The sequence below is a fragment of the Vanacampus margaritifer genome, chromosome 19 (assembly GCF_051991255.1).
Source record: "Vanacampus margaritifer isolate UIUO_Vmar chromosome 19, RoL_Vmar_1.0, whole genome shotgun sequence".
NCBI lineage: Eukaryota > Metazoa > Chordata > Actinopteri > Syngnathiformes > Syngnathidae > Vanacampus > Vanacampus margaritifer.
The window spans coordinates 4,029,419-4,055,101 of record NC_135450.1 but is presented as its reverse complement, the minus strand read 5'-3'; the positions used below and the strand labels follow the sequence as shown (position 1 = coordinate 4,055,101).

General features: G+C 40.3%; 1 protein-coding gene, 5 non-coding genes and 2 pseudogenes across 8 annotated transcripts in view; 4 read left to right on the top strand and 4 right to left on the bottom strand.

Moving 5' to 3' along the window:
• The first annotated feature begins 339 nt into the window (after positions 1–339).
• Positions 340–452, top strand: LOC144039937 (U5 spliceosomal RNA). Its single transcript, XR_013289566.1, has one exon. It is a non-coding gene; the product is annotated as a U5 spliceosomal RNA (small nuclear RNA).
• A 439-nt stretch (positions 453–891) lies between these two features.
• Positions 892–999, top strand: LOC144039938 (U5 spliceosomal RNA; annotated as a pseudogene).
• A 1,655-nt stretch (positions 1,000–2,654) lies between these two features.
• On the bottom strand, positions 2,655–2,870 carry LOC144039946 (small nucleolar RNA U3). The gene has a single exon (XR_013289574.1). It is a non-coding gene; the product is annotated as a small nucleolar RNA U3 (small nucleolar RNA).
• Positions 2,871–4,810: 1,940 nt separating this feature from the next.
• LOC144039934 (U5 spliceosomal RNA) lies at positions 4,811–4,921 on the top strand. The gene has a single exon (XR_013289563.1). It is a non-coding gene; the product is annotated as a U5 spliceosomal RNA (small nuclear RNA).
• Positions 4,922–5,681: 760 nt separating this feature from the next.
• Positions 5,682–5,893, bottom strand: LOC144039928 (small nucleolar RNA U3). Its single transcript, XR_013289559.1, has one exon. It is a non-coding gene; the product is annotated as a small nucleolar RNA U3 (small nucleolar RNA).
• A 1,126-nt stretch (positions 5,894–7,019) lies between these two features.
• LOC144039931 (small nucleolar RNA U3) lies at positions 7,020–7,213 on the bottom strand (annotated as a pseudogene).
• A 126-nt stretch (positions 7,214–7,339) lies between these two features.
• Positions 7,340–7,555, bottom strand: LOC144039925 (small nucleolar RNA U3). The gene has a single exon (XR_013289556.1). It is a non-coding gene; the product is annotated as a small nucleolar RNA U3 (small nucleolar RNA).
• Positions 7,556–12,699: 5,144 nt separating this feature from the next.
• Positions 12,700–25,683, top strand: part of cd2ap (CD2-associated protein) — a 44,061-nt gene continuing 31,077 nt past the window's right edge. For 2 of the 3 annotated variants that reach the window (XM_077552345.1, XM_077552344.1), the window contains exon 1: positions 12,700–13,037. In XM_077552345.1, the coding sequence (XP_077408471.1) occupies positions 13,034–13,037 (4 nt within the window). In that variant the 5' untranslated portion in view covers positions 12,700–13,033. Of the gene's footprint in view, positions 13,038–13,119; positions 13,203–25,683 lie in introns of those variants that run through there. The other variant, XM_077552346.1, reaches the window with a different exon arrangement.

Below are 25,683 nucleotides of genomic sequence, written 5' to 3'. Positions count from 1 at the left end.
TTGTGTCAACATTGACCTGTCCTCAGTAAAATGTTTATTTAAAAAACAAAAACAAAAAAATCCACCAACTTTCCAAAGGGCCCTTTTTTTTAGAGAGAGGGCAGAGGGGCAAGGGTGTGAGCACCACTAGGGGTCTACCTGTGCAAGCCAGTGATATTAGTCATCCCCCACATATGTGTTATTTATTTATTTACTGCCAAATATTTACCAATTTTGAGTGTTAAATATGGTTTGCTTTCTTTGATGATGCAATGATACAAAGAAAGTTGACACATGACTGTGAAACTGTCTGTTAAATTGGAATGGCATAGGCCGTTTTGAGTTCGATTTTTCTAGTTCACAATTGCTTCTCTTCCAATCGAATCAATCTTTCGCCTTTTACTAAAGATTTCCATGGGGAGGCGCAACAAGAGTCTCTCTTAATTTTTTTGATGCTCTATGAAAGCGAAGCTTTTTATTCTGTTAACAATAATAATAATAATAATAATAATAATAATAATAATAATAATAATAGATGTGGACTGCTTCTGATTGGTTGTCCCCAACCCCCCAAAAATGGCCACAAATTCACACACAGTTTATGTTCTTTTCACCTTAAACTCTCTCGAGCAGAGGTGGACAATCTCGCTCCTCGAGGACAGGAGTCCTGCAGGTTTTGGTGGTTTCTCACTTCCAACACAAGCTGATTCCAATCAACAGGATCGTTATCAGGCTTACGCAGAGCTGGTTGATAGCGCTATCATTCTGAACACTATACTAAGACCAATTTAGCAAAGTGGCACGCTTTGTGTTACAAAGAAACGATTGACACGTTTGACTGTGAAACCGTCTGTTAAAAATGTATGGCGGGAAATGGCATAGCCCTTTTCGAGATTGTTAAGCTAGTTTGCTTTGCTTCTTTCTCTACATATTGTATAAATCTTCCACTTTTTACTAAAGATTTCCATGGGGAGCAACAAAAAGAGTTATCTCAACTTTAAGCTCTGCGAAAGCAGAGCTTTCTATTCTGTGAACATTAAAAAACATTTAAATGAGTTTCATCACATGTTGCTTGTAAAGTTACTATAGTTGCTAATTGCTCAGTTGTTCTATTCAGCATTCATGTTTCGCTAAAATGATATCAACCTAGTATACATGAAAAGTTGGGACATAACATGGATAATGACAGTACTCTACAGTAGTTTATTGCTTATTTTTCAGTGGAGCTAAAATACGAAATACGAAAAAATATGAAGTTTGAATTTTATACATTTACATTTTACGTATTTCATAGTTGTTAGGTGTACAGCTAATCTGAGCGATACTGTATCCATGACACATGACTCGGAGAAATAACATCAAACTACTGTAGGCTACATGAAAAACTGAAAAAAAAACTCACACGTTGGTCCAACTCATGACTTTTCAGGCTTTCAACAATTATTATAGTTTACTCCTCATTTTTCAGTGCAGTTTTTATGTCGAGCCATTTGAATATGAATGTAATGTTGCTAAATTGACAATTTACTTTTAGTAGTACAAATTGTGGTTTCCAGAGATTTGAGAACAACAGTCAGGACTTCTTTTACAGCCATTGGCCATTTTTTGGACAGCTGATAGCTACCTATTTTTAGCACAGAGAACTTTTCATTATTGATTTAAAGTACATTAACTCAAGTTTAACAGATTGGTAAACAACTAAATACCCCAAACTTCGAGATCGAACGGGCTTCGGCCTTCCTGGGTGGAGTTTGCATGTTCTCCCCGTGCTTGTGTGGGTTTTCTCCGGGTGCTCCGGTTTCCTCCCACATTCCAAAGATTTGCATGTCAGGTTAATTGAACAATCCAAATTGTCCATAGGTGTGATTGTGAGTGTGGATGGTTGTTTGTCTCTGTGTACCCTGTGATTGACTGGCAACCAGTTCAAGGTGTACCCCACCTACTGCCCGAAGCCACCTGGGATAGGCTCCAGCGCCCCCCGTGACCCTTGTGAGGACAAGCGGTTAAGAAAATAGATGGAAGGATTCCCATACTTAATTTTTTTTTTTTAAATTTACTGCTAAAAGTTTCACAGTCAAACGTGGCAACTGTTTCTTTGTAACACAAGTGATAGCCCTTGGCTTTGCGGCATTTGTCTCAGCATTAGTGTTTAGATATGTGTTTTTTCACCAAATTTAGAAACAAAACCTTACTCAGTGGAATGGCTGTATTTTTAAAGACTAGTTTTCCTATATGTTCCTTATAAATAGATCGTTTTTCACCGTAGTTGTTCTGGTGTAGACTAGCTGAATGTCATGTTCGATGGATTTCTACTTTTATAAGAAGTCTAGATTGTGGCTTAATGTGATTTTAAAGTAAGACTAAAAAGAAAAAGAGAATATTTTCTTGGAGATGATCCCTCTCCTATTGAATAGTTTGTACATGTTGTGTAGAACACTGTTCTCTCGATGACGTATTTGTATTTATGTACACACTTTGGTGATCCTGTCATATCTGGGTTTTATAAACCAATGTTATTTTTTTAAACTCGCTCTTTACGTAAATGTATGAGCATCTAGAAGAGTAACATATATAATGTTTTTTTTTTAGGGCTGAAACAATTTAATTAATCTCAATTTAGGTTTTTTGCATTTTTTTTTTTAAATAACTACTCTTCAATTAACCATTTAGTATTAACTACTCAGAGAATAGTCTTTCCATCAATGCTCCATTACAAAGCAATGAACGTTCTTCAACGGCAAAGCACGTATGATAAAAATCATTGTTCATTGCCAGCTTCACGCTCAGGAAAGAATATCTTCTCTCATCATCGTAGTTAGCGAGACCAAACACTTTCGAAACACATTTCTCAAGTCAAGAACTATAGAAATGATCCCTGAAAGTATAGTCTTAACTCAGCAATGTGTGGTGACAGGAAGTCACCTGGACCATTTTCTCATCTCTTCTCGAACTGAGCCATACCATATCAATTGGAATCGAATCCCACTGAATCAATCTGAATTGAATTGTTGCTTTTTTAAATTGAACCTTGAATCACATCGTACTCCATGTATTGAGATACACATAAAATCATCTTTTAGTGGACAGATGTGCTCTCCTGTATACCATACGGGTACTTCATGGAAGCCCTCAGTGCTCAATATTAACGCCACTACGTGACTGTCGAGCCACCTCAAACTCACTGACAAATTTCATGAATCAACACATTCTTGCTTTTTAAATAATATTCAACTATAGAAATGGCCCCTGAAAGTATAGTCTTAACTCTAAAATGAGTGGTGACGGGAAGTCACCTGGAAGACAACCATTTTCACTCAGAGGACCTAATTTTGCTCACACTTATCTAAAGCAACCAGCTCATGGATGGCAAAAAAATTATCATTCATCACTTTTGTTAAACATGTCTGAGAGTGTTCACTCGTTTATCCACAATCGTTTGCGCCAACAAGTGTTACAATCACAGTATAGAACTACACACCTGCACGCAAGTATTTGTTTAAATTGTCTATCTGCGTTGAGAGTTGGTGATGATGTAGTCGTTGGAGTGGCGCTAGCAATGTAGGTCTTGATTTACCAGAGGTTTATTCCGGAGCAAGTTGCTAAACAGTTTCTGCTTAGCTCAGTATGTACAGCATTCGGGTTTATATAATCCAGGTCATGGGTACGGTACCCTGTCCGGGTGCAGAGTTTGACATTAACCGTGGTCTAATGGACATACTTTTCATAGTTATCTTCTTTTTTTATTATAATTATTAGTTTTTTTCTTTTTAATTTATTTAAGTTATTATTTTATTTTATGGGTGGCACGGTGGTTGACTGGTTAGCACGTCCGCCTCCCAGTGCAGAGGATGTGAGATTGAGTCCGGGCTTTGGCCTTCCTGGGTGGAGTTTGCATGTTCTCCCTGTGCTTGTGTGGGTTTTCTCCGGGTGCTCCGGTTTCCTCTCACATTCCAAAAACATGCATGTCAGGTTAATTGAACTCTCCAAGTTGTCCGTAGTTGTGATTGTGAGTGTGGATGGTTGTTTGTCTCTGTGTCCCCTGCGATTGGCTGGCAACCGGTTCAGGGTGTACCCTGCCTACTGCCCAAAGCCAGCTGGGATTGGCTCCAGCGACCCGTGTGAGGAAAAGCGATTAAGAGGATGGATGGGTGGATGGATGGATGGATGGATGGATGGATTTTATAGTTATCTTTTACTTTGTTTTGCCAAGTAGCATCACGCTTGCGGTGATGAAATGATGAGTTTTGTTGATGTGCTGCATTGTCATCATCCCTTTTCAGGAGGCCTAAAAAACAGCATGTGTGTTCAATCATTGACATTGCATCATCAAAGAAAGCAAACCATTTTCAACACTCAAAATTGGTAAATATTTTGCAATCAATCAATAAATAAGTCATATGTAGGGACTGACGAATAGTACAGATTTTAAAAAAAATCTATATTAAATTGACTAAATTTGGACATGTGACGTACTGGCCCAAAGCCAGCGATATACAGGGCTAGTGCTTATTCTGATAGGGCCACGGAAAGAGTTTAAGGTGAGAATAATAATAAACAGTTTGAATTTGTGGCCATTTTTTGGGTTGGGGGCCACCAGTCAGAAGCAGTCCATGTCCATTCTTTTTTCTTTTTTTTTATTGGAGAGAATGGAAAGTTCCACTTTCATAGAGCATCAAAAAATTGAGTCTGTGACAAGTCTTTATTTTATTTTTTTGACAGAATAGAAAGCTCTGCTTTCACAGAACATCAACATTTTTTGTTGACACATGACTGTGAAAGTGTCTGTTAAATTGGTATGGCATAGCCTTTTTTGAGTTTGATTTACTAGTTCACTCTTGCTTCTCTTCAAACCGAACAAATCTTTCGCCGTTTACTAAAGACTTCCGTGGGGAAGAGCAACAAAAGACTCTCAATTTTTTTGATGCTCTATGAAAGTGAAGCTTTCTATTCTGTTAAAAATAAAAAATAATTAATAATAATAATAATAATAATAGATGTGGACAGCTAATAGCTACCTATTTCTAACACAAAGAACTTTCCATTACTGATTTAAAGTACATTAGCTCAAGTTCAATAGACTGGTTAACAACTAAATAACCCAAACTTATATCAGACGAGCAGAGAAAACTAACAAATGGATAGCACATTAAATTCACTTAATGAGAAGGGTAGCATAAAGGAAATGTTCAATTGTTACATGAGTGAGTAGACACTAACTACTCATATTATATTGCTTCCATCAATGCTCCATTACAAAGCAATGAACGTTCATCAATGGCAAACAACTTATGATAAAATCATCGCTCTTTGCCAGCTTATGCTTTTTTTTTTTAAGGGCAAAGCAAAGTACAAAGCTTTAATATTTTTTTATTCTAACTCATAGGTGTCAAACTCTGGTCCTGGAGGGCCGCAGTCCTGCAGGTTTTGGATGTTTCCGTTCTCCAACACAGCTGATATATGATCAGCTCATCAGCAAGCTCTGCATAAGCCTGATAACGATCCTGAGGACTGGAATCAGCTTGTGTTGGAAGAGGGAAATCCCCAAAACCTGCAGCCCTCTAGGACCGGAGTTTGACACCTATGTCTAACTCAAGCACGATTCAAACAATTATCTGAATAATGTCAAGTAATTGATAAACAACATTTCTTTAATTTTCAATTATATTGAAATAAGCTACATTTCAATCAAACATTTAACACTAACTACTCAGAGCATAGTCCTTCCTTCAATGCTCCATTACAAAGCAATGAACGTTCATCAATGACAAATAACGTATGACAAAATCATTGCGCTTTGCCAGCTTCACGCTCAGGAAAGAATATCTTCACTCATCGTAGCTAACGAGACCAAACACTTTAGACACACATTTCTCAAGTCAAGAACTATAGAAATGACCCCTGAAAGTATAATCTTAACTTAAGACTGAGTGGTGACAGGAAGTCACCTGGAACACAACCATTTTCACTCAGAGGATCTACTTTTGCTTACACTTACCTAAAACAATAAGCTCATGTTAGGTAAACAAAAAGGTTTTGCAATTTTTCCTTTATTGGTTTGACTCTGCACTCTGCAGCCAGGGCTTACTCAAGATTTCCGTGGAGAGCAACAAAATAAGTAACTTAATTTATTTTCTCATGCTCTGTGAAAGCAGATCTTTCTATTCTGTCAACAATCAACATTAAAACACATTTAAATGAGCAATAGTTGCTAACTGCTCCGCTTTTCTATATGACATCCACCTTTCGCTAATATGACATCAAACTACTGTACTGGATCATTGTTCTAACTTGTGACTTTTCAGGATTAACACGGAAAATGACAGTACTCTAGTTGACGACTTGTTTTTCAGTGCAGCTAAAATTCAGCAATACGAAGTTGGAATTTTCATAAATTGACATTTTACACACACAAATAAAGTGGTTTCCAGATATTCATACTTCAAATGATGTAATTATAAGGAACACGTATGAAAACTATTCTTTAAGAAGACAGCCCTGCAACTGAATTTTTAGAAAGGTTTTCTTTCTGAATTTGGTGAAAATACATATCTGAACACGAATGCTGACACTAATGCAGCAAAAGTTTTTTTTGTTGCTGTGAATATTGAATAGTTTTAGATTCATTCCCAGGAGCTCCTAAATTGTTCCATACTACGTAGTTGTTAGGTGTGCAGCTAATCTGTGCGATACTGTATCCACGATTCATGACTTGGAGATATAACATCAAACTACTATAGGCTACAAGAAAAACTGACAATTTACTTTTAGTAGTACAAATTGTGGTTTTCAGAGAGTTATACTTTAAATTATATATTTACAGTACAAGGAACACCTATAAAAGTGTTTTTTACAATACATAGGGGAGCTGAGTAATTATAAATATATTTTTTAAACACCAAAACAATGGAGAAGTGTGCTACACAGAATTCTGATGTGGTCATAGCTTCACCTAAGAAAAATGCAGTGTCATCACTGCTTTTATTGTAAAGTTAATATAATATAATATCAACTCTTGTATTAACAATGACAACTCTGCAACAACTACTCCGAACATATCCTTTCCCTCAATGCTCTGTTACAAAGCAATGAGCACTCATCAACGGCAAAAAACATAAATAATGCTTATATGCCAGCTTCACGCTCAGGAAAGAATACTTTGGTGATCCTGTCATATCTGGGTTTTTTAAACCAATGTTATTTTTAAAACTCATTCTTTACGTAACTGTATGAGCATCTAGAAGAGTAACACATATAATGCTTTTTTTAGGGCTGAAACAATCACTTAAATAATCTCAATTCAGATTTGTTGTAGACAAAAAATGTTTAAAAGTACTACACTTCAACAAACCATAAAGTATTAACTACCCAGAGCATAGTCCTTCCATCAATGCTCCATTACAAAGCAATGAGCGTTCATCAATGGCAAAGAATGTATGATTAAAATCATTGTTCATTGCCAGCTTCACGCTGAGGAAAGACGATCTTCTCTCATCATTGTAGTTAGCGAGACCAAACACTTTAGAAACACATTTCTCAAGTCAAGAACTATAGAAATGATCCCTGAAAGTATAGTCTTAACTCAGCAATGTGTGGTGACAGGAAGTCACCTGGAAGACAACCATTTTTACTTAGAGGATCTACTACCTACTTTTGCTCTCACTTAACTAAAATAATCAACTCATGGTTGGCAAATAAATTATCATTCATCAGTTTTGTTAAACATAATAACAATAGATGTGGACTGCTTCTGACTGGTTGCCCCAACTCCCAAAAATGGCCACAAATTCACAATCTGTTTATGTTCTTTTCACCTTAAACTCACTAGAGCAGAGGTGGGCAATCTCGGTCCTCGAGGGCCGAAGTCCTGCAGGTTTTGGAGGTTCGTCACTTCCAACACAAGCTGATTCCAATAAACAGGATCGTTATCAGGCTTATCCAGAGCTTGCTGATGAGCTGATCATATATCAGCTGTGTTGGAGAAGGGCAACATGCAAAACCTGCAGGACTGCGGCCCTCGATGCCCACCTCTGCTCTAGAGCATAGGTCTCAAACTCTGGTCCTGGAGGGTCGCAGTCCTGCAGGTTTTTGGATGTTTCCGTTCTCCAACACAGCTGATATATAATTAGCTCATCAGCAAGCTCTGCATAAGACTTATAACGATTCTGCTGATTGGAATCAGCTTGTATTGGAAGAGGGAAACCTCTAAAACCTGCAGGACAGTGACCTTCAGGGACCGGAGTTTGACATCTATGCTGTACATACTGAGCTAAGCAGAAACTGTTTAGCAACTTGCTCCAGAATCGACCTCTGGTAAATCAAGACCTACATTGCTAGTGCCGCTCCAACGACTACATCATCATCGACTCTCAACGCAGATAGATAATTTAAACAAATACTTGCGTGCAGGTGTGTAGTTATATACTTTGATTGTAACACTTTTTGGCGCAAACGATTGTGAATAAACGAGTGGATACTCTCAGACATGTTTAACAAAAGTGATGAATGATAACTTTTTTGCCAACCATGAGGTGATTGTTTTAGATAAGTGTGAGCAAAATTAGGTCCTCTGAGTGAAAATGGTTGTCTTCCAGGTGACTTCCCGTCACCACTCATTTTAGAGTTAAGACTATACTTTCAGGGGCCATTTCTATAGTTGAATATTATTTAAAAAGCAAGAATGTGTTGATTCATGAAATTTGTCAGTGAGTTTGAGGTGGCTCGACAGTCACGTAGTGGCGTTAATATTGAGCACTGTGGGCTTCCATGAAGTACCCGTATGGTATACAGGAGAGCACATCTGTCCACTAAAAGATGATTTTATGTGTATCTCAATACATGGAGTACGATGTGATTCAAGGTTCAATTTAAAAAAGCAACAATTCAATTCAGATTGATTCAGTGGGATTCGATTCCAATTGATATGGTATGGCTCAGTTCGAGAAGAGATGCAATGAGTTGCTTGTCATTTAGTGCTTAATTTATTTATTTATTTATTTTTCTCTGGAGAGCTCAGTTTTGTTCATTCGATTTGACATGTCATCATTGCTCTCTTTTTTTTATTTTTTTTTTGTATGTGGGTGAGTATTTGTATGTGCGTGTGTGCGTGCGTGCGTGCGTGCGAGTGTGTGTGTATTCATTAGTTCACCTAAAACCTATATTAAAAAAAAAATCCCATACCGTTCACCTAAACCAAACACTTCCGGCCAAAGTCGTGAGGTCGTCAGGAGACCCAAGGAAGGACCAAAGAAAACAGAGGAAAGTGAAATCCAGCACCGACCAGACACCACCCACCAGGCCACCAACCAGAGTCCTTCACCAACCCCAGAGAGATCTAAACTCCAACAAATCAGGGAGACCTCAAGAGACCAAAGGAGAGACTGAGAAAAGGAAGGACAGACGAAGCGGAGTGAGATCCACAGACACCAGCCTCCACCGATTCAATGACCTGAGGAAGAAGCAGATTATGTCTGAGTTTCGATAGATGCTGGTGTGGTCGATCTGGCATGCATGAAAACCTCCACCAAAGAGGGGAGCCGTCGACCCCTGCCAGGACAGAGCAAGTGCAACACCTCAGGGCCCCCCAGGCCGCGGCAGCGCCAAAGGACGACCCCTGCAGGGCCACCGGCCGGAGAGCAAACCCAGGAGCAGGAGCGCCCCCCACCCCAACGCAGCCCGCGCCCCCAACGCAGCAGGGCGGGGCACTGCAGGCCCGCCAGGCACCCCACCGGTCCACAAATATTTTAATTTTAATATGGGGTGATTCATTGAAAATCTTCATAGAAAACATGCGTACAAAAAAAAAAGGAGAGCAATGATGATGACATGTCAAATCGGTAAAATTACCGAATGAACAATACTGAGCTCTCCAGAAAAAAAAAAAAATTCAATTAAAAAAAAGAAAGAAAAAAAAAGTAGAGGGACGTCACTTGAGCCTCTTGTTCTATTTATTTCTTGCGCTTTGTGATGCTCATATGGGTGGTCTGAGTCGAGTGTGTGGCAGAAAAAGACATGAAGAAGAAAGACGAGAGAACAATGTAAGCGCAAGTTGGAATGAGTTATTTATGCAGTCTTTGGTTGAAAACTGTTGAACCCATAAATGTTGGCGTGGCTTTAAAAAGAGAACCCGGGCTGGTGAGGAGGCAGGTCACGAAGACACAGGACATGTTAATCTTGCAAGTGAAAAGCAGCTAGCTAACAGATTGACTTGTTGCCAGTGATGTAATTGCACAGATCAAGAATGGTCAGACCAAATATTTTCATTTTAATATGGGGTGATTCATTGAAAATCTTCATCGAAAACATGTGAACAAATTTGTGCCAGAATGCGCTTCAGGATGCAAAATTAGAGGTAGATACACAAAGACATTTCAGTTCCCAACCATCTTAATGGGCGGGCACAGCCAGGAAGTGGGCGAAAAAGCCATGTTGGACATTGGTTCTCGGCCAAGGCAGGGTCGTTGAGCCAAGTGAGAAAATCCAGCGCGTTCGGGCTATCCTAAAACGGGTGGTACAAACCGTGGCTTTCTCTGTGTCTAGGCCTCTGGATTGTAAAGCTAGGCGGAAAAACGTGCCCCACTATTGAAATGAGTTGGATGTGTGCAGTTACGCTTTATGTCCAGCAGAGAAAGACAAATCCCGCCCAGCCCGCAAATTATCCTTGCCAGTGTTTCTGAACGTGACTAAATTGATTCCATTTTTCTTCTTTATTTCTGCTGTACACTTGCATACTAGAGCTGCACAGTACTGGGAAAAATATGTGATATAGTTGTTGAATATAGCAATATCGTTATTGCAATATTTAACATGTAACTAAAGAAATTACATTATGAAATTATTAACTAATGAAAGAATTTTAAAAAATTCTTGCAGTAAAATAAGCAAGCTCAATGTGTTCTTAGTTAATTGTAATTACAATGTTCAATTATTGGATGGCAATGCACATTTAAGTGCGTCTGACTGGTCAAATTCAGGAGAAAAGCATACAATATTACAATATCATACATAAAAAAAGCATACAATTCCATAAGAAACTTATTGCATGTCTTTGCGGCCATTAAAAAATAAATAAGTGTGTGTGAGAGAAAGAGAGAGAGTGTGTGTGTGTGTGTGTGTGTGTGTGTGTGTGTGTATTAGGGGTGTCAAAATTAGTGTGTTAATTTCAAGTTAATTTAAGGTTCCTTTTAATTTTTTTAACGCACGATTAATTGCTTGAAATTAATTAATTAGCGATTAATTACTTGAAAAGCCTGTACTGGAAGAATTCCAGTCGCACCAGGCAAGTCCACATCAAAATTTAGCAGTAACACTAAATAATAATGCATATATTTGTGGAGACTGGGGACAAGTTGTATTTTACAATTTTAAAAATGTGCAGATTTTCTCAAGTTACTTCATGTTAATGATTAGACAGCTCTTAATATGAAAAAAAAATGCACTGAGCTGTCACCAATATCTAACAAATGCAATTATGCTATCTAGTGGCAGAAAAATTACATCAATACAAACCAATATCATACTCGTTTTTTACAGTACATCTTTTTAATTTTAACTCAATTTAAGAACTATTATGAAATTACTGTATCAATGACTAAAAGATACAGCCAGATATCTATTTAGTTTAGTCCACCTTTATGTTAACAAGAGTATAAAAACTTAGAAATAGTTTTTTTTTATCGTACATTTAGATATGAAATTAGTACTAAGTTAACTAATGACACACTAGTTTTTGCTAACTTCGCCTGCTAGCTACTTTTGTTAGCCACTGTTGCTAGCTTCCTCCCTCCAAATAATTGGTTGTAATTGGTGGTAGGCTTGCATGTGTTGCATTCTATTATTTCACCATGAGGTGGCACTAAATTTCACACACTGTTTCTTTAAGGGAAGCAAGACAGGCATTTGAGGCTGAGAGCTATGACCTACATGCCAGCAGTTCCTAAGGACTTTAATGTATTTCATGATAAAATTAATAAATACATTTTATTTTTTTAATTAAATTTTAAATTAAAAAATAAAAATTTCATAATTTTATGTAAAGTTTGCTCAATGACTATGGTAAATTTTCAAAATCAATGATAAACAATTTATCTGGCTGCAAAAACGAACAAAAACAAAACAGGAAAATTTGTTTTATTCGTTGCAAAATCCAGTGTGACAGTTTACCACATAAAGTGTGACAACTTACCTATTGGTGGGGCAACATGTCACGTGTTCACTACTTCTATTTGATGGCTTACAACTCTACACTGACACAAAGTATGAAAATAGTACAAAGTACAAAAATATACCTAAGACTTTGGGTTTTCACCTGGTATACAGTTTGTTTATATGTAATGTATTGATTCCAAAAAATAAAAAATAAAAGTATAAAAAGTGATGCAACTAATCCCGGTCTCCATACATGTTCACTACCTCTATTTGATGGCTTACAACTCTGCACTGACACAAAGTATGAAAATAGTACAAAGTACAAAAATATACCTAAGACTTTGGTTTTTCACCTGGTATACAGTTTGTTTATATGTGATGTATTGATTCCAAAAAAATAAATAAAAGTATAAAAAGTGATGCAACTAATCCCGGTCTCCATACTTTTGCCGCATCGTAGGTTTTGGGATACCTGGCATAGCAGGGTGATGACTGATAATTTGGCTGCGTGGAGCACTTGTATAGCAGGGATCAAAATTCCACCATTGCTCTCGCGGGACTTCCCCCCAGGCTTTGAATCATCGCGAAGTTTCGTGTTGTTTTGTATTTTTGGTGGCAGCCGGCAGACGATAGCAGTAGCAAACCCAATGGAGGCAAGTCCAAGAAAGGTGGAGACTCCTGCTCAACTTCCTGCACAATACTCTTGAAGCACCGCCAGGAGAGAAGGGAGGCTGCTGCTTGGGCAAGGGCGAATGGATATACGGCTCTCTTTTCACCCCTAATTACAACCACATCGTAGTTCACAGTTTATACGCCCATCTACCTGGCTTGTAGCGCGCTAGTTAGCCGCGAGCCTTGCCAAAAAAGAGATTGGCAACGTTTGATAGCAAAGGCGGCGCGAAGGACGGGAATGGGTGAGTTTTCCATGATGTGGCGCTTGTCTTGTTTGCGTGTGTGTGTTTGAAACGCCAAACGTTTCTTTTCGCCACAACGTACACTAAGTAAAGCCCCGTAAAGCATTCAAAGCTTATGTCGCTGTCTTAAGTCATGCTGCGAGCGTTTGACGAACGGTGGTTAAAGTAAGCAATCCATTTAGGTTAGCTTAGCCTAGAAACGAGCAAGCTAGCAAAGTCAAGCGAAAAACGCCTCCTCGTCTTTCTGCATTTCTCGCTATGTTGACGTAAACAATCTTAAAACTGCTGTCACGTAATACGGTTAAACCACTGAACAACAATACTGTACATAGTTCTTCATGTCTAAATATTGTCAAGTTGGCTGTGCACGTGAGTCAAACTAACCTAACAGTCAGGTAACTTAAGTTAATTTAGTTGATGTGACTTATTATTTATAGTTTTTCTTTTGACTTGGCAGCACATCCTTGCTATGTTTCCACCCAGTCTTAATATGAAAAGGTGTGTTTTGGTGTGACCATTTACATGAGGGCAAGCAACTCTGCTTGTCAAAGTGATTTATCGAGCAGTTTGGTGAGTAAATAGCATTGTTCATCTTGAAATATAGGTTCACATGGATGTCTTTTGATATTAAAGGTAGGAGTGAATGATCAATATTCTTCTTCGAGAGTTGTTAAATGTCTGATCACATCATAACATTCAATTATAAATACAATTATTTTGCTTGACGTTCAGACTGCTTTTTATCCTGATGTTTTTTATTTATTTTCTTGTTGTCTCAGTTTATTAGATTGATTTGGTGTCATGTATGGATTGCTCTACAGTACCTCACTTGGCCATTTATCTTGAAGGTGTTCTGCACTGAATTGTGCAACCTTCCTACCGCATCTTTTAAATGTGTGTTTCAAAGATGTGCATGTGGTTGTGTGCAGTTCAGTAACTTTGCTATGTTGCAAAACAGGTTCTAAACCTGACATGGTTGGCAAAGGGTGTTTTGAAGAGATTCATGCTATTTGCGTGTATTCTTGTATAACTGGTATAAAAATAATGTAGTGTAGCATAATTACAAAGGCAGTACTTTCAAAAATAGATTTAAAGGGTACTGCTCAAGAACACAGAGTTAAAAAACATCTTTAATGTACTGTAGCATGTATAACAAAGTACTTTAAAGAGGTTTAAAAGGTACTGCACAGAGTAAACAAAAACAATCTGACATTGGATTTCTTCATTAGGCAATTTTCTTTTCAAGTGACAGAATATAATGGAGATTATATTTACATCTGAAACAACCCACATGCAAACCACTATATGCTGCCACGAAACTTAAGTGACAACATCGGGCAACAACAACACAGAAGTAATCGAATATTACATGTTTAGTTTTTAATTTGGCATGAAGTTACACCTTATTGGGTTTTGAGTGTCCACTGGTGTGTTGTTTGTGTAGACGTACGTCTGTATATAAGGCACTGATATTTGTATTTCGTGGGAACCAATCTTGCGATTACCGTTTAGTTGATTGGTCATTATCTACATATGGTCATGACCTCACTTGAATCGGAGGATATACAGTTACATTCATGGTTCTCATACAAAGTGAAAACCAAAGCCTCAAATGTGGATATTTGAAAGCATGTTTTAGGTTAGGATTTTTAAAAACAACATTCCCTAACAACTGGCTTGGCATGCATATTATTAGTGTCTTCAGTTGGTTTGAAGGGCTGTGTGAATGTGGAAAGCGTTGACAATGTTGTTTGACAACAGACCTTTTGAAAATTGTTTTGTAGCTAGTTCATTTATAGCCCACTCTCTAGTTTTTCCCAGCTCGATACTGTACTTCTCACCGAGGTATGCTTTTCCACAGTTGGCAAATGACTGAGGGTATTTCAGCTCTGTTTGAACATGTTCATGGTCTGTATGTGACTCTGTAGTGTTTTCTTTCTGTCTCTCATACTCTCTCTCCTCTCTCACTGTTTTCGAAGCTGTGGATAATAGTAGATATTAGATCAAGTTGCTTTGTTGCAGTTAGAGTATGAAAATAAAGCATTGAATATGACTGTGAAAACAATTTGTTCTCTATTTTCAAGAGCACATGATAGAACGGTTAGAACCCTATGCTCTATTTAGAGTGGGACCAAAAGTAACACTTGGAAGAAAGTAAAATAAAGAATTGAAAACATAACAAAAGTTACTCAAGGGTTGAGGAACGAATTCAAGATTTCAGTTTGGGAGACTGCCACACTACCACATGACTTATGCGACTCCTACTGTTTTCTTATATCCAAGAGGAGTTACGAAGATTCCAGCTGACACAAGCGATACACAAACACACAGCAGGAGCTGCGTGGCTCAGGGAGTAGATTAGCTGTTTCCCAACCTGAAGTTGTTGATATGCTCCTCAACCCTTGAGTGACATTTAAAAAACAAAAACTCTCTTCCAAGTGTAAATTTGACTAGTGGGACCAAATACTCAGTTTCGAGAAAAAAAGGACTCTCCAGAATTTACTGTAGAAAATTTTACTAGCAAACTGATGGAAAATATGGGCTAAATATAATTTCCCCACGTACATCTGTCTGTTCATCCGTCCGTCCGTCCGTCTTCTTCCGCTTATCCGGGGTCGGGTCGCGGGGGCAGCAGCTTTAGCAGGGAAACCCAGACTTCCCTCTCCCCAGCCACTTCAGCCAGCTCATCCGACGGGACCCCAAGGCGTTCCCAGGACAGCCGAGAGACATAGTCTCTCCAGCGTGTCCTGGGTCGTCCCCGGGGCCTCCTGCCGGTAGGACATGCCCGGAACACCTCCCCAGGGAGGCGTCCAGGAGGCATCCGAACCAGATGCCCGAGCCACCTCAACTGGTTCCTCTCAACGTGGAGGAGCAGCGACTCGACGCTGAGTCCCTCTCGGATGACCGAGCTTCTCACCCTATCTCTAAGGGAGAGCCCGGCTACCCTGCGGAGGAAACTCATTTCGGCCGCTTGTATCCGGGATCTTGTTCTTTCGGTCACGACCCACAGCTCGTGACCATAGGTGAGGGTAGGAACGTAGATCGACCGGTAAATCGAGAGCTTTGCCTTTCGGCTCAGCTCCTTCTTCACCACAACGGACCGATACAGCGTCCGCATCACTGCAGACGCTGCACCGATCCGCCTGTCGATCTCCCGCTCTAACCTACCCTCACTCGTGAACAAGACCCCAAGATACTTGAACTCCTCCACTTGGGGCAGGACCTCCTCCCCGACCCGGAGAGGGCACTCCACCCTTTTCCGACTGAGGACCATGGTCTCGGATTTGGAGGTGCTGATCCTCATCCCAACCGCTTCACACTCGGCTGCGAACCGCTCCAGTGAGAGCTGGAGGTCACGGCTTGATGAAGCCAACAGCACCACATCATCTGCAAAAAGCAGAGATGCAATGCTGAGGCCACCAAACCGGACCCCCTCAACGCCTCGGCTACGCCTAGAAATTCTGTCCATAAAAGTTATGAACAGAATCGGTGACAAAGGGCAACCTTGGCGGAGTCCAACCCTCACCGGAAACAAATTCGACTTACTGCCGGCAATGCGGACCAGACTCTGACATCGGTCGTACAGGGACTGAATAGCCCGTATCAGGGGGCTCGGTAACCCATACTCCCGAAGCACCCCCCACAGAACTCCCCGAGGGACACGGTCAAACGCCTTCTCCAAGTCCACAAAGCACATGTGGACTGGTTGGGCGAATTCCCACGCACCCTCGAGGACCCTGCTGAGGGTGTAGAGCTGGTCCACTGTTCCACGGCCGGGACGAAAACCACACTGCTCCTCCTGGATCCGAGATTCGACCTCCCGACGGACCCTCCTCTCCAGCACCCCTGAATAGACCTTACCTGGGAGGCTGAGGAGTGTGATCCCTCTAAAGTTGGAACACACCCTCCGGTCAACCTTCTTAAAAAGGGGAACCACCACCCCGGTCTGCCAATCCAGAGGCACCGTCCCCGAAGTCCACGCGACGCTGCAGAGACGTGTCAACCACGACAGCCCCACAACATCCAGAGCCTTTAGGAACTCCGGGCGGATCTCATCCACCCCCGAGGCCCTGCCACCGAGAAGCTTTCCAACCACCTCGGCGACTTCGACCCCAGAGATAGGGGAGCCCACCTCAGAGTCCTCAGACCCTGCTTCCTCAAAGGAAGGCGTGTTGGTGGAATTGAGGAGGTCTTCGAAGTACTCTCCCCACCGGTTCACGACGTCCCGAGTCGAGGTCAACAGCACTCCGTCTCCACTATACACAATGTTAACGGTGCACTGCTTTCCTCTCCTGAGACGCCGGATGGTGGACCAGAATTTCCTCGAAGCCGTCCGGAAGTCGTTTTCCATGGCCTCACCGAACTCCTCCCATGTCCGAGTTTTTGCCTCAGCGACCGCCAAAGCCGCATTCCGCTTGGCCAGCCGGTACCCGTCAGCAGCCTCCGGAGTCCCACAGGCCAAAAAGGCCCGATAGGACTCCTTCTTCAGCTTGACGGCATCCCTTACCGCTGGTTGTCTGTTCATCCACTTTTATTATTTGAATACTGCTTTTATTCCTTTAGTGTTGTGGGTGAGTAGGAGCCTATCCCAACTCTTTGGGTGCCCTGCAACCACCTCGGATTGGTTGCAGGGCACAATTCACTTCCCTTGACATATTCTTGAAATAATGATTTCATATGATAAACTGACCTGAATGTACTGTATTTTTTTATTTTACAACATAGTGTTGTAGTTGTGTTAAACTATATAAACTATTAGTATAAATTAGGGATGTCCCGATCACACTTCTTTGGAACAGAGTCTGAGTCCGAGTCACCTTGTTTTGAGATCGGCCGATTCTGAGTCCCGATTCGATACCACGGCATTTTATTAATTCTTTGACTGCCAGACGTTTTCAAAAACGGGTTGTCGCCAGTGCCAGCCGATTTAAGCATTTTGAGTGATCTTTCAAGGTCCACAGAAAATGTTGTGTTTGGACTATGGAAACACACATCCGACCAAATGAAAGATTGGACTCTCATCTTTCATCAGAAAAAAAAGTTTGTTTCTACCTTATTCCGTTCTTCAGTAATCAACAATAGAAAATGGTTACTTTCACCGAAATTCTCTGTTTTGAAACAAAAAACGGAGAAAAAGAGCTTTTTGTGAAACGATGTTATTTCATGCACTCTAGTGAATTGTACACTTCTTTTTGTCCATGAATGATGCCACAAACACCTAAATAGTGCTTTACTTCTGTAAAACGCTTTCACCAACAATGAAAAAGTGTTTTTTGATTGCAAAATGCGTTTATTTCCATTCAACAGTGTAACAATTTGACAAAACAATTTCGCAAACTATTTACAAATGTGTGCAGCTGTGGTACTACTTACAATTATGTGGATGTTTCAAATACAGTTTTTCTTTTTGTAACGCTCTCCTGCGTGCAAGGAGACGCCAGGACTCGCACAACAGTTTACTTTCACTTTCACATTGGTCCGTTTTGCGTGCAAACGTTACACTTTCTTGACGGCCTTTTTTTCCGGGGAATAAAAAGCAAGTAGCAGACTGTACACACTTCCTCCGATGAATATGCATTGGACTCTGGGCACTCTCCGTCGTCCGATCGAACGTCCGCCTGTGCGTGCTCGGTTGCGCTCCGCGTTACGACACCGTCATAGCCGCCGCGTCAGCGGTTCCAATTTCGCCGTCAAGCTCTGATTCACCTTCATCATCATCGTCATCAATGTACACTTTTAGCGTTGGTCGATGCCTTTTGTCTTGTAAGTGTAGAGCTGCTTGCAAACGCTCGCCATTGCCCGTTCCCTCCTCCATCTAGCTCCATCTAACGTCTTCTACTGCCGCGTCAATGCTTTCCAACCACGGAGTCACCATCATCTTCATCATCGATAATGATCATCGTCATCAACAATGTGCTCTTTTAGCGATGCTTTTGGTCTTTGAAAAAAACGGCTCTGGCGTTAGCTCCTCGCGACCAGCCGCCATTTTTCCTTTGTTTTCCATTCTGATCTCCTGCTCAACGCTCTAGCTCCGCCTCTACTGACGCCCACCCGATCTTGTCAAAAGAGAGTCATCGCTGCCCTCTAGGGGCCAAAAATAGTCATTAGGCTCACGAGACCTGCTTAAAACTTTCAGGAGAGCTCCGCAAGCCTTCCCAGCACCCGTTTCAAAAAAAAAATAAAAATAAAATGGGAGGACGTCTTTTAACGTCTTTGGCGCTCCTCCATAGGTTTTTGCAGAACGTCATTTAACGTCTTTGGCAGTAAAAGAGTTAAGGAAGGAAAAAAGTCTTTTTTAAACAAAACGACCCCAACACCTTTGATATGCTGAGTGGATCAGTGGTTTTACTAAGTAAAACATTTAAACCCCCTTTTTTTGGCACATCTATGAGTTACTCAAATGGCTTTTATTAAAGGTGCATTGTGCAGTTTCAAAGGGTAATATTAAAGCTTTTTCTACATCATGCATGTTCCACCAATGCCTAGATGAGTTTGAAGAGCCCGACTGCATCTAATCAGCTTTTATCTTCCCTTTATAGTAGAGTGTGTGGACCCTCACGCTCCACAGTTTCTTTGGGGATTGGAGTGGCGGAGTTTTTCTTACCTCATTTGAAATCATGTCTTCGTTTGTCAACTGTGGCTGTTGCTTTAATATCGTGCCGCCGACCCACCGGATTCGCGCTAGGCTAGGCGAGGCGTCGGACTCCCTTCAAAGGGCGTCCAGAGTCGCCGGATCCGCAGGGATGGCACGAAGCCCGTCCAGAGTCACCAGCATCTAATGGCGGCGGGACTGCCAGGCTAGCCGCGGGGCTGCCCGGCTGCCCGTCAGTGAAGTGCAGCGCAGCAGCGGGGGGTAGTGTGCAACGCATCTACTGTATATCATTTCCGCCACACTTGAAATGCTCACTTTGCACACAGTGCAAGTCGCACCGTGACTGAAGATGATAATAACATTATTATGTACTTCGAAATGCCTCTGCGCTATATCCTTGTTTAGCCCCGCCACTCGATGGCATTAATAGTGTCACTGTAGCAAAGTGACGCCTTGTCGCACGCTAAGCTGTGTGGAAAAATAAAGTCTCACTCTGTGCCACTGCGCAACTCCAGATGTAATAAAAAGTTATAAAAATAACCTCATATTTATCCGAGTCCTGATCGGGAGACAACGTCCAATTCTGATCGAGTCAACAACCACGTGATCGGGCCCGATTTCCAATCACGTGATCGGATCGGGACATCGCTGGTGTAAATGACTGTATTTCGATTAATCCAAGAAACCTATAATTCATTAGGCTAGAGTTGTGCGATATGGACAAAATGTATTTCATATGCCTATAATGAAAAATTTAGCTAAAATTATTATTTTCCGTTATTGAATGAAGTTAATAGCAATTTCCTCTATACTTTTTCAATTCATTCATAAAATTAATATTTAAAATAAAAAATACAATTAATAAAAAAACAAGTAAAGCACTGCAGTAGTTAAATAAATACCATTAAAAATACCGATGTTCATTAACACTTTTTATTTTCATACCGATATCAGTACAAGTACTCAACTCTTGAGTAGCCACCAATATTGTAACCAAGTACTGATACTACTACTACTACTTTGGTACATACAATTTACAGTCCAGTCGGGCCGATACTGATACCTGTGGTAACGGAACTCATCCTTTCCTAATTCAAAATAGCTGTTTCTTGTAAAACCACTTTTCAAGGCATGCAGTCAAGTGCAAATAATCAGCAGTCAGATACTGGGCATTTTTTGCTTGTTTGTCTGTTTAGGGGCTGGAAATGCCGAGATTCCTTGATGTTGTGTTTTTGTCTTAGTACACATTGTTGCTTCTTTGTTGCTGTGCATGTTTGATTTGCTCTCAAAACAAGTGTGTAATGCAAACATATGTAATACGTAGGTTGAGGTAAAGAAGAGTCATTGTTAGGTTTGCTAAGTTTGAGCTATGAGGTTTGTGAAATGTCCACATCCTGACAGACTGTAATGTGTGAAAACTTCCGGCTCTCATACAGAAGAGCAGCTGTGTATGTTCCTGTGTCTTGCTTGGGTGATCTCCTCGCACATCACGTTGCACATCAGCAACATCTCTAAGCAGGAACCAATGCAATCGTTAGTTTCCATGTTAATCATTGAAGTGTTAGAGTGGGAAGGATAAGGGAGCACAATGATTGGCTCACATGTGTGGCCCTGAACATTTATTTCCCCTGCGCTTTTCCTTCCTCTTGCCCTGAAAAACGACACAGTACACATTGACAAAAAGTTCATTGATTAAACATAATATAATCTATGGCGCCCCTAATCAGACGCGGAAAGGGGGGGAAAAAAAGCTGCTGTGCAATATGGGCAACATTTCATATCTCAAACGGTATTACTATGGGTTCAGTGAAAACTAAGCATTCCTTAAAGAAAAAGCAAAATATCAATCCAAAAGCAAGAGTAAAGTGCAGTTTAAAAATATATATATATATTTTTTTCACTTGCTGACAGTCATAACATTTAACTCTTTGACTGCCAGACGTTTTCAGAAACGGGATGTCGCCAGTGCCAGCCGATTTAAGCATTTTGACTGATCTTTCAAGGTCCACAGAAAATGTTGTGTTTGGACTATGGAAACACACATACTACCAAATGAAAGATTGAACTCTCATCTTTCATCAAAAAAAGAAAGTTTGTTTCTACCCTATTCCGTTCTTCAGTAATCAACAATAGAAAATGTTTAGTTTCACCGAAATGCTCTGTTTTGAAACAAAAAGCGGAGAAAAGGAGCTTTTTGTGAAACGATGTTATTTCATGCACTCTAGTGAATTCTACACTTCTTTTTGTCCATGAATGATGCCACAAACACCTAAATAGTTCTTTACTTCTGTAATACACCACCACCAGCAATGAAAAAGTGTTTTTAGATTGCAAAATACGTTTATTTCCATTCAACAGTGTAACAATTTGACAAAACAATTTTGCAAACTATTTACAAATGTGTGCAACTGTGGTACTATTTACAATTATGTGGATGTTTCAAATATAGTTTTTCTTTTTGTAACTGCCCTACCGTGCAAGGAGACGGAGCAGGATTTGCACAACAGATACATTTCACTTCGATTGTCCGTTTCGTGTGCAGACGTTACACTTTCTTGACGGCCTTTTTTTCCGGGGAATAGCAAGTAGCAGACTGTACCCACTACTCCAATGAATATGCATTGGACTCGGGGCACTCTTCGTCGTCCGATTGAACGTCCGCCTGAGCGTGCTCGGTTGTGCTCCGCGTTTTCCGGTGTTAGCATCGCTAGCCCGTGAACCTTTATGACGTCGTCATAGCCGCCGCGTCAGCGCTTCCAACTTCGGCGTCAACCTCGGAGTCACCATCATCATCGATGATGATCATCGTCGTCATCAATGTGCTCTTTAGCGTTGGTCGATGCTTTTCGTCTTTGAAAATAACTGCTCGAGCGTGAGCTGCTTGCAACCGGTCGCCATGTTCTCTTCCCTTCCCCAGCCATTGGCCCCTCTAGCTCCGCCTCACGTCTTCTACTGACGCCTACCCAATCTTGTCAAAAGAGAATCATTGCTGCCATCTAGGGGCCAAAAATAGTCATTAGGCTAACTAGATCTGCTTGAAACTTTCACCACAGCTGGCCAAGGCTTTCCTCCACCCGTTTCCCCCCCCAAAAAAATAAATAAATTGGAGAACGTCTTTTAACGTCCTTGGCGGCCCTCCGTAGGTTTTTACTAAACGTCATTTAACGTTTTGGCAGTAAAAGAGTTTAAAAAAAAAAGTCGGCAATAAATAAATAAAAAGAATTAAATGCACATTGTACTGCAGCTGCTTTAATGATAAATAACAATTTCATGCTACAACATAAGCATTTGTTTTATTTATGTGTGTGCGTGCCGTGCATGCATGTGTTTAACAGAGTTAATGTGTGTGTTCTGTACCAATTTTTGCATGCATGTGTTGTGTGGTTTGACGCAATTCCTAGCTTTTGTGCTAAGGCCTGCCGCATAGGGCACGGTGATTCCGATATTGTCTTGGATCGGACTGTCGCAACAATTAACAGTTGGCCACTCACCCCTGCACCTGGGCGATATAATGTGTGGACTGTCAACGATGTGAACTGTGGATCGCATTTTGAGGCTCCCCATGAAAGATGCAGTCAAGGAACATACAGGTTGCTCCAGAAAAATTAAGTGGGTAATAATAATGATGAGGAAAGTGTGGGTATACAATGTTTCCTCGAAGGATTTTTTTCAGCAGCTGGGGCAGGCAAATTTTGGGTTGTGAAAATTATGTAGATTTTTTTAACGTCGTGGCGGGGGATGACAGACATTTATTCAGCACGGGGTGGTGGCACCCTTTTTTGGGGAGATGCAGCATTACCATATTTGCTGATGTATAGTCATCTCAATTTTCATATGGCATAAAGATTGACAGTGACTCAAGTTATATTTGCAAGTTTTTTTATTGCATTACAAATCAATTATTTAATATAACTTTAAAGAAAGACATTGGAGGAAAAAATACTTCTTTTATGTGAACATTGATTTGTTCAACACAGGATCCAGCTCTTATAGGGAGGCCTCCCAATCATCTTCCCCTTAGGAAAACCAAAGCTTCACAGCCTGCCTAGCATAATAATCAAATCAATGTTTCCCAACCAGGAGTACGTGAGCACTCCATTGATAGATGAAAATAAAACTGTTATACTATGACTCTAAATGTTATTCTTGTTCAGTGTTTGCCTGCTGTTGAAAGGGGACTAATGTAAAGTCACTCCTGTTTTTAGTGGCAAATGTTTTAAGAATTATATGTAAGAAAGGCATGTTTATTCTTTATTTTTTGATTCATTTACCTACCAACCACTAGAATGTAGGATATAAATCTAGTTATTAGATTAGGTATTGTAAACTTAAGTGATTAGATGCACCTTTGATTGTAATTGGGTAAAATAGCAAAATGATTTAATTTCACCACCATCATTCCTCTTGATATGTCAGCTTTTATTGATTGATAGAAAGCCCACATTGTTTACATATTTGCTATTTTTAAAGTTGAATGCATTGATCTGACTTCTTTCTGCATATGAATGCACCTCACGTCTCGCAAGAGACGTCATTCCATTTCATTAGCGGCTAACGCCGGAGACTTGTGCCGTATCCTACAATGACGGCGTAATTAACTAACGGTTTCTTGGCGTCTTTTATTAGCGATTGAATATGATTTATGTATGGCATTGTGTTAACAACATAATCCTCCCACTTTCCCAGCCAACTGCAGGTAAACATAGAATTAAAGCCTTGCGTCATCTGACCTTGAATAGTTACCGTTGCTATTGTTAGTATGCTCTTTTCATTGTCTAATGCCTGCGACGGCACAGTATCTTTGCTGCGACATGTCTTAAGTGTTCCGATTCATTTTGTCTGTATTCAATGTATTTTAAAAGGCATTTCAATTGCTCTTTGAGGAACAAACTAAGAAAACCTTTACCACTGGTATTTCAAAAGCTAAAACACTTTGTGGGCTAGAAGGCCAACCATGGTCGTCTTTGTAATCACTACAAATAATCATATTACGTTGATTGATACTGCTTGATTTTTCATTGACAGTTGTATTTTTTTGTCAACCATGATGCACAGACATCTTACATAATGTTACTGTAATTACTTATTTGCACCTGGACAACAAGTGAAATTTGTCTTGTATCTCAAAGTGAGGAACAACATAATAAACTGAATTTCTTTGCATACTGCACAATGACAATATGACAGCGTATACTGGTGTGAATTCAAATGTAATTGGCATTCTCAGGCAGGGTATGCTTGTCGTTGTACAGGCACTCTAATCTGTGTGGTTGCAGATGATCACTTTGCTGCTCATCCTGTTGGGAATAGGACTAGGTGTCCCCTTGGTTTTATTTGGTATGATTCTGTCTGTCAGTTTCGTATCCTTTGTCTGGTTCCTAAAGATGGGTGTGTCTCCTCCTTTGCTAATCAGAAATTATTGTCCACTGATTGAGCTCAATCATTGAGCAGTTGAGAGATATTTTGTAACAGTGTGCTAGACAGGATTAGTTTTTCAGGAAGGTACAAGAAAGTGGTATGATTCTGTCTGTCAGTTTTGTATCCTTTGTCTGGTTTCTAAAGATGGGTGTGTCTCCTCCTTTGCTAATCAGAAATTATTGTCCGCTGATTGAGCTCAATCATTGCGCAGTTGAGAGATATTTTGTAACAGTGTGCTAGGCAGGATTAGTTTTTCAGGTAGGTACAAGAAAGTTTCCATTGCCACAAATGTGTTTTCACCATCATTTGTTGTTGTTTTGTTTGTTTTTTTACGATAGGAGATGAAGAACGTCTAGTTATAGGAATACAAACAGATGCAATGTTACTTTTTTGTTAACCTGTGAAATGACCACTGATTTAGTCCATTACATTATTGATAACATGAAAGATCAAATAACAGCTGCAATTAACATGGTCGACAGCAACATGGTCCGTTTGGGAGGAATTCTCACATCAGCTTGATGTTGACCGTGCTACTGCCGGTGGTGGCCACAATGAGCACTTGAACCTGAAATAACAACTTGAAGGCCTTGAATTAAAAATAATTTAAGAGGCCTTTAGATTTGAGTTTGTCCT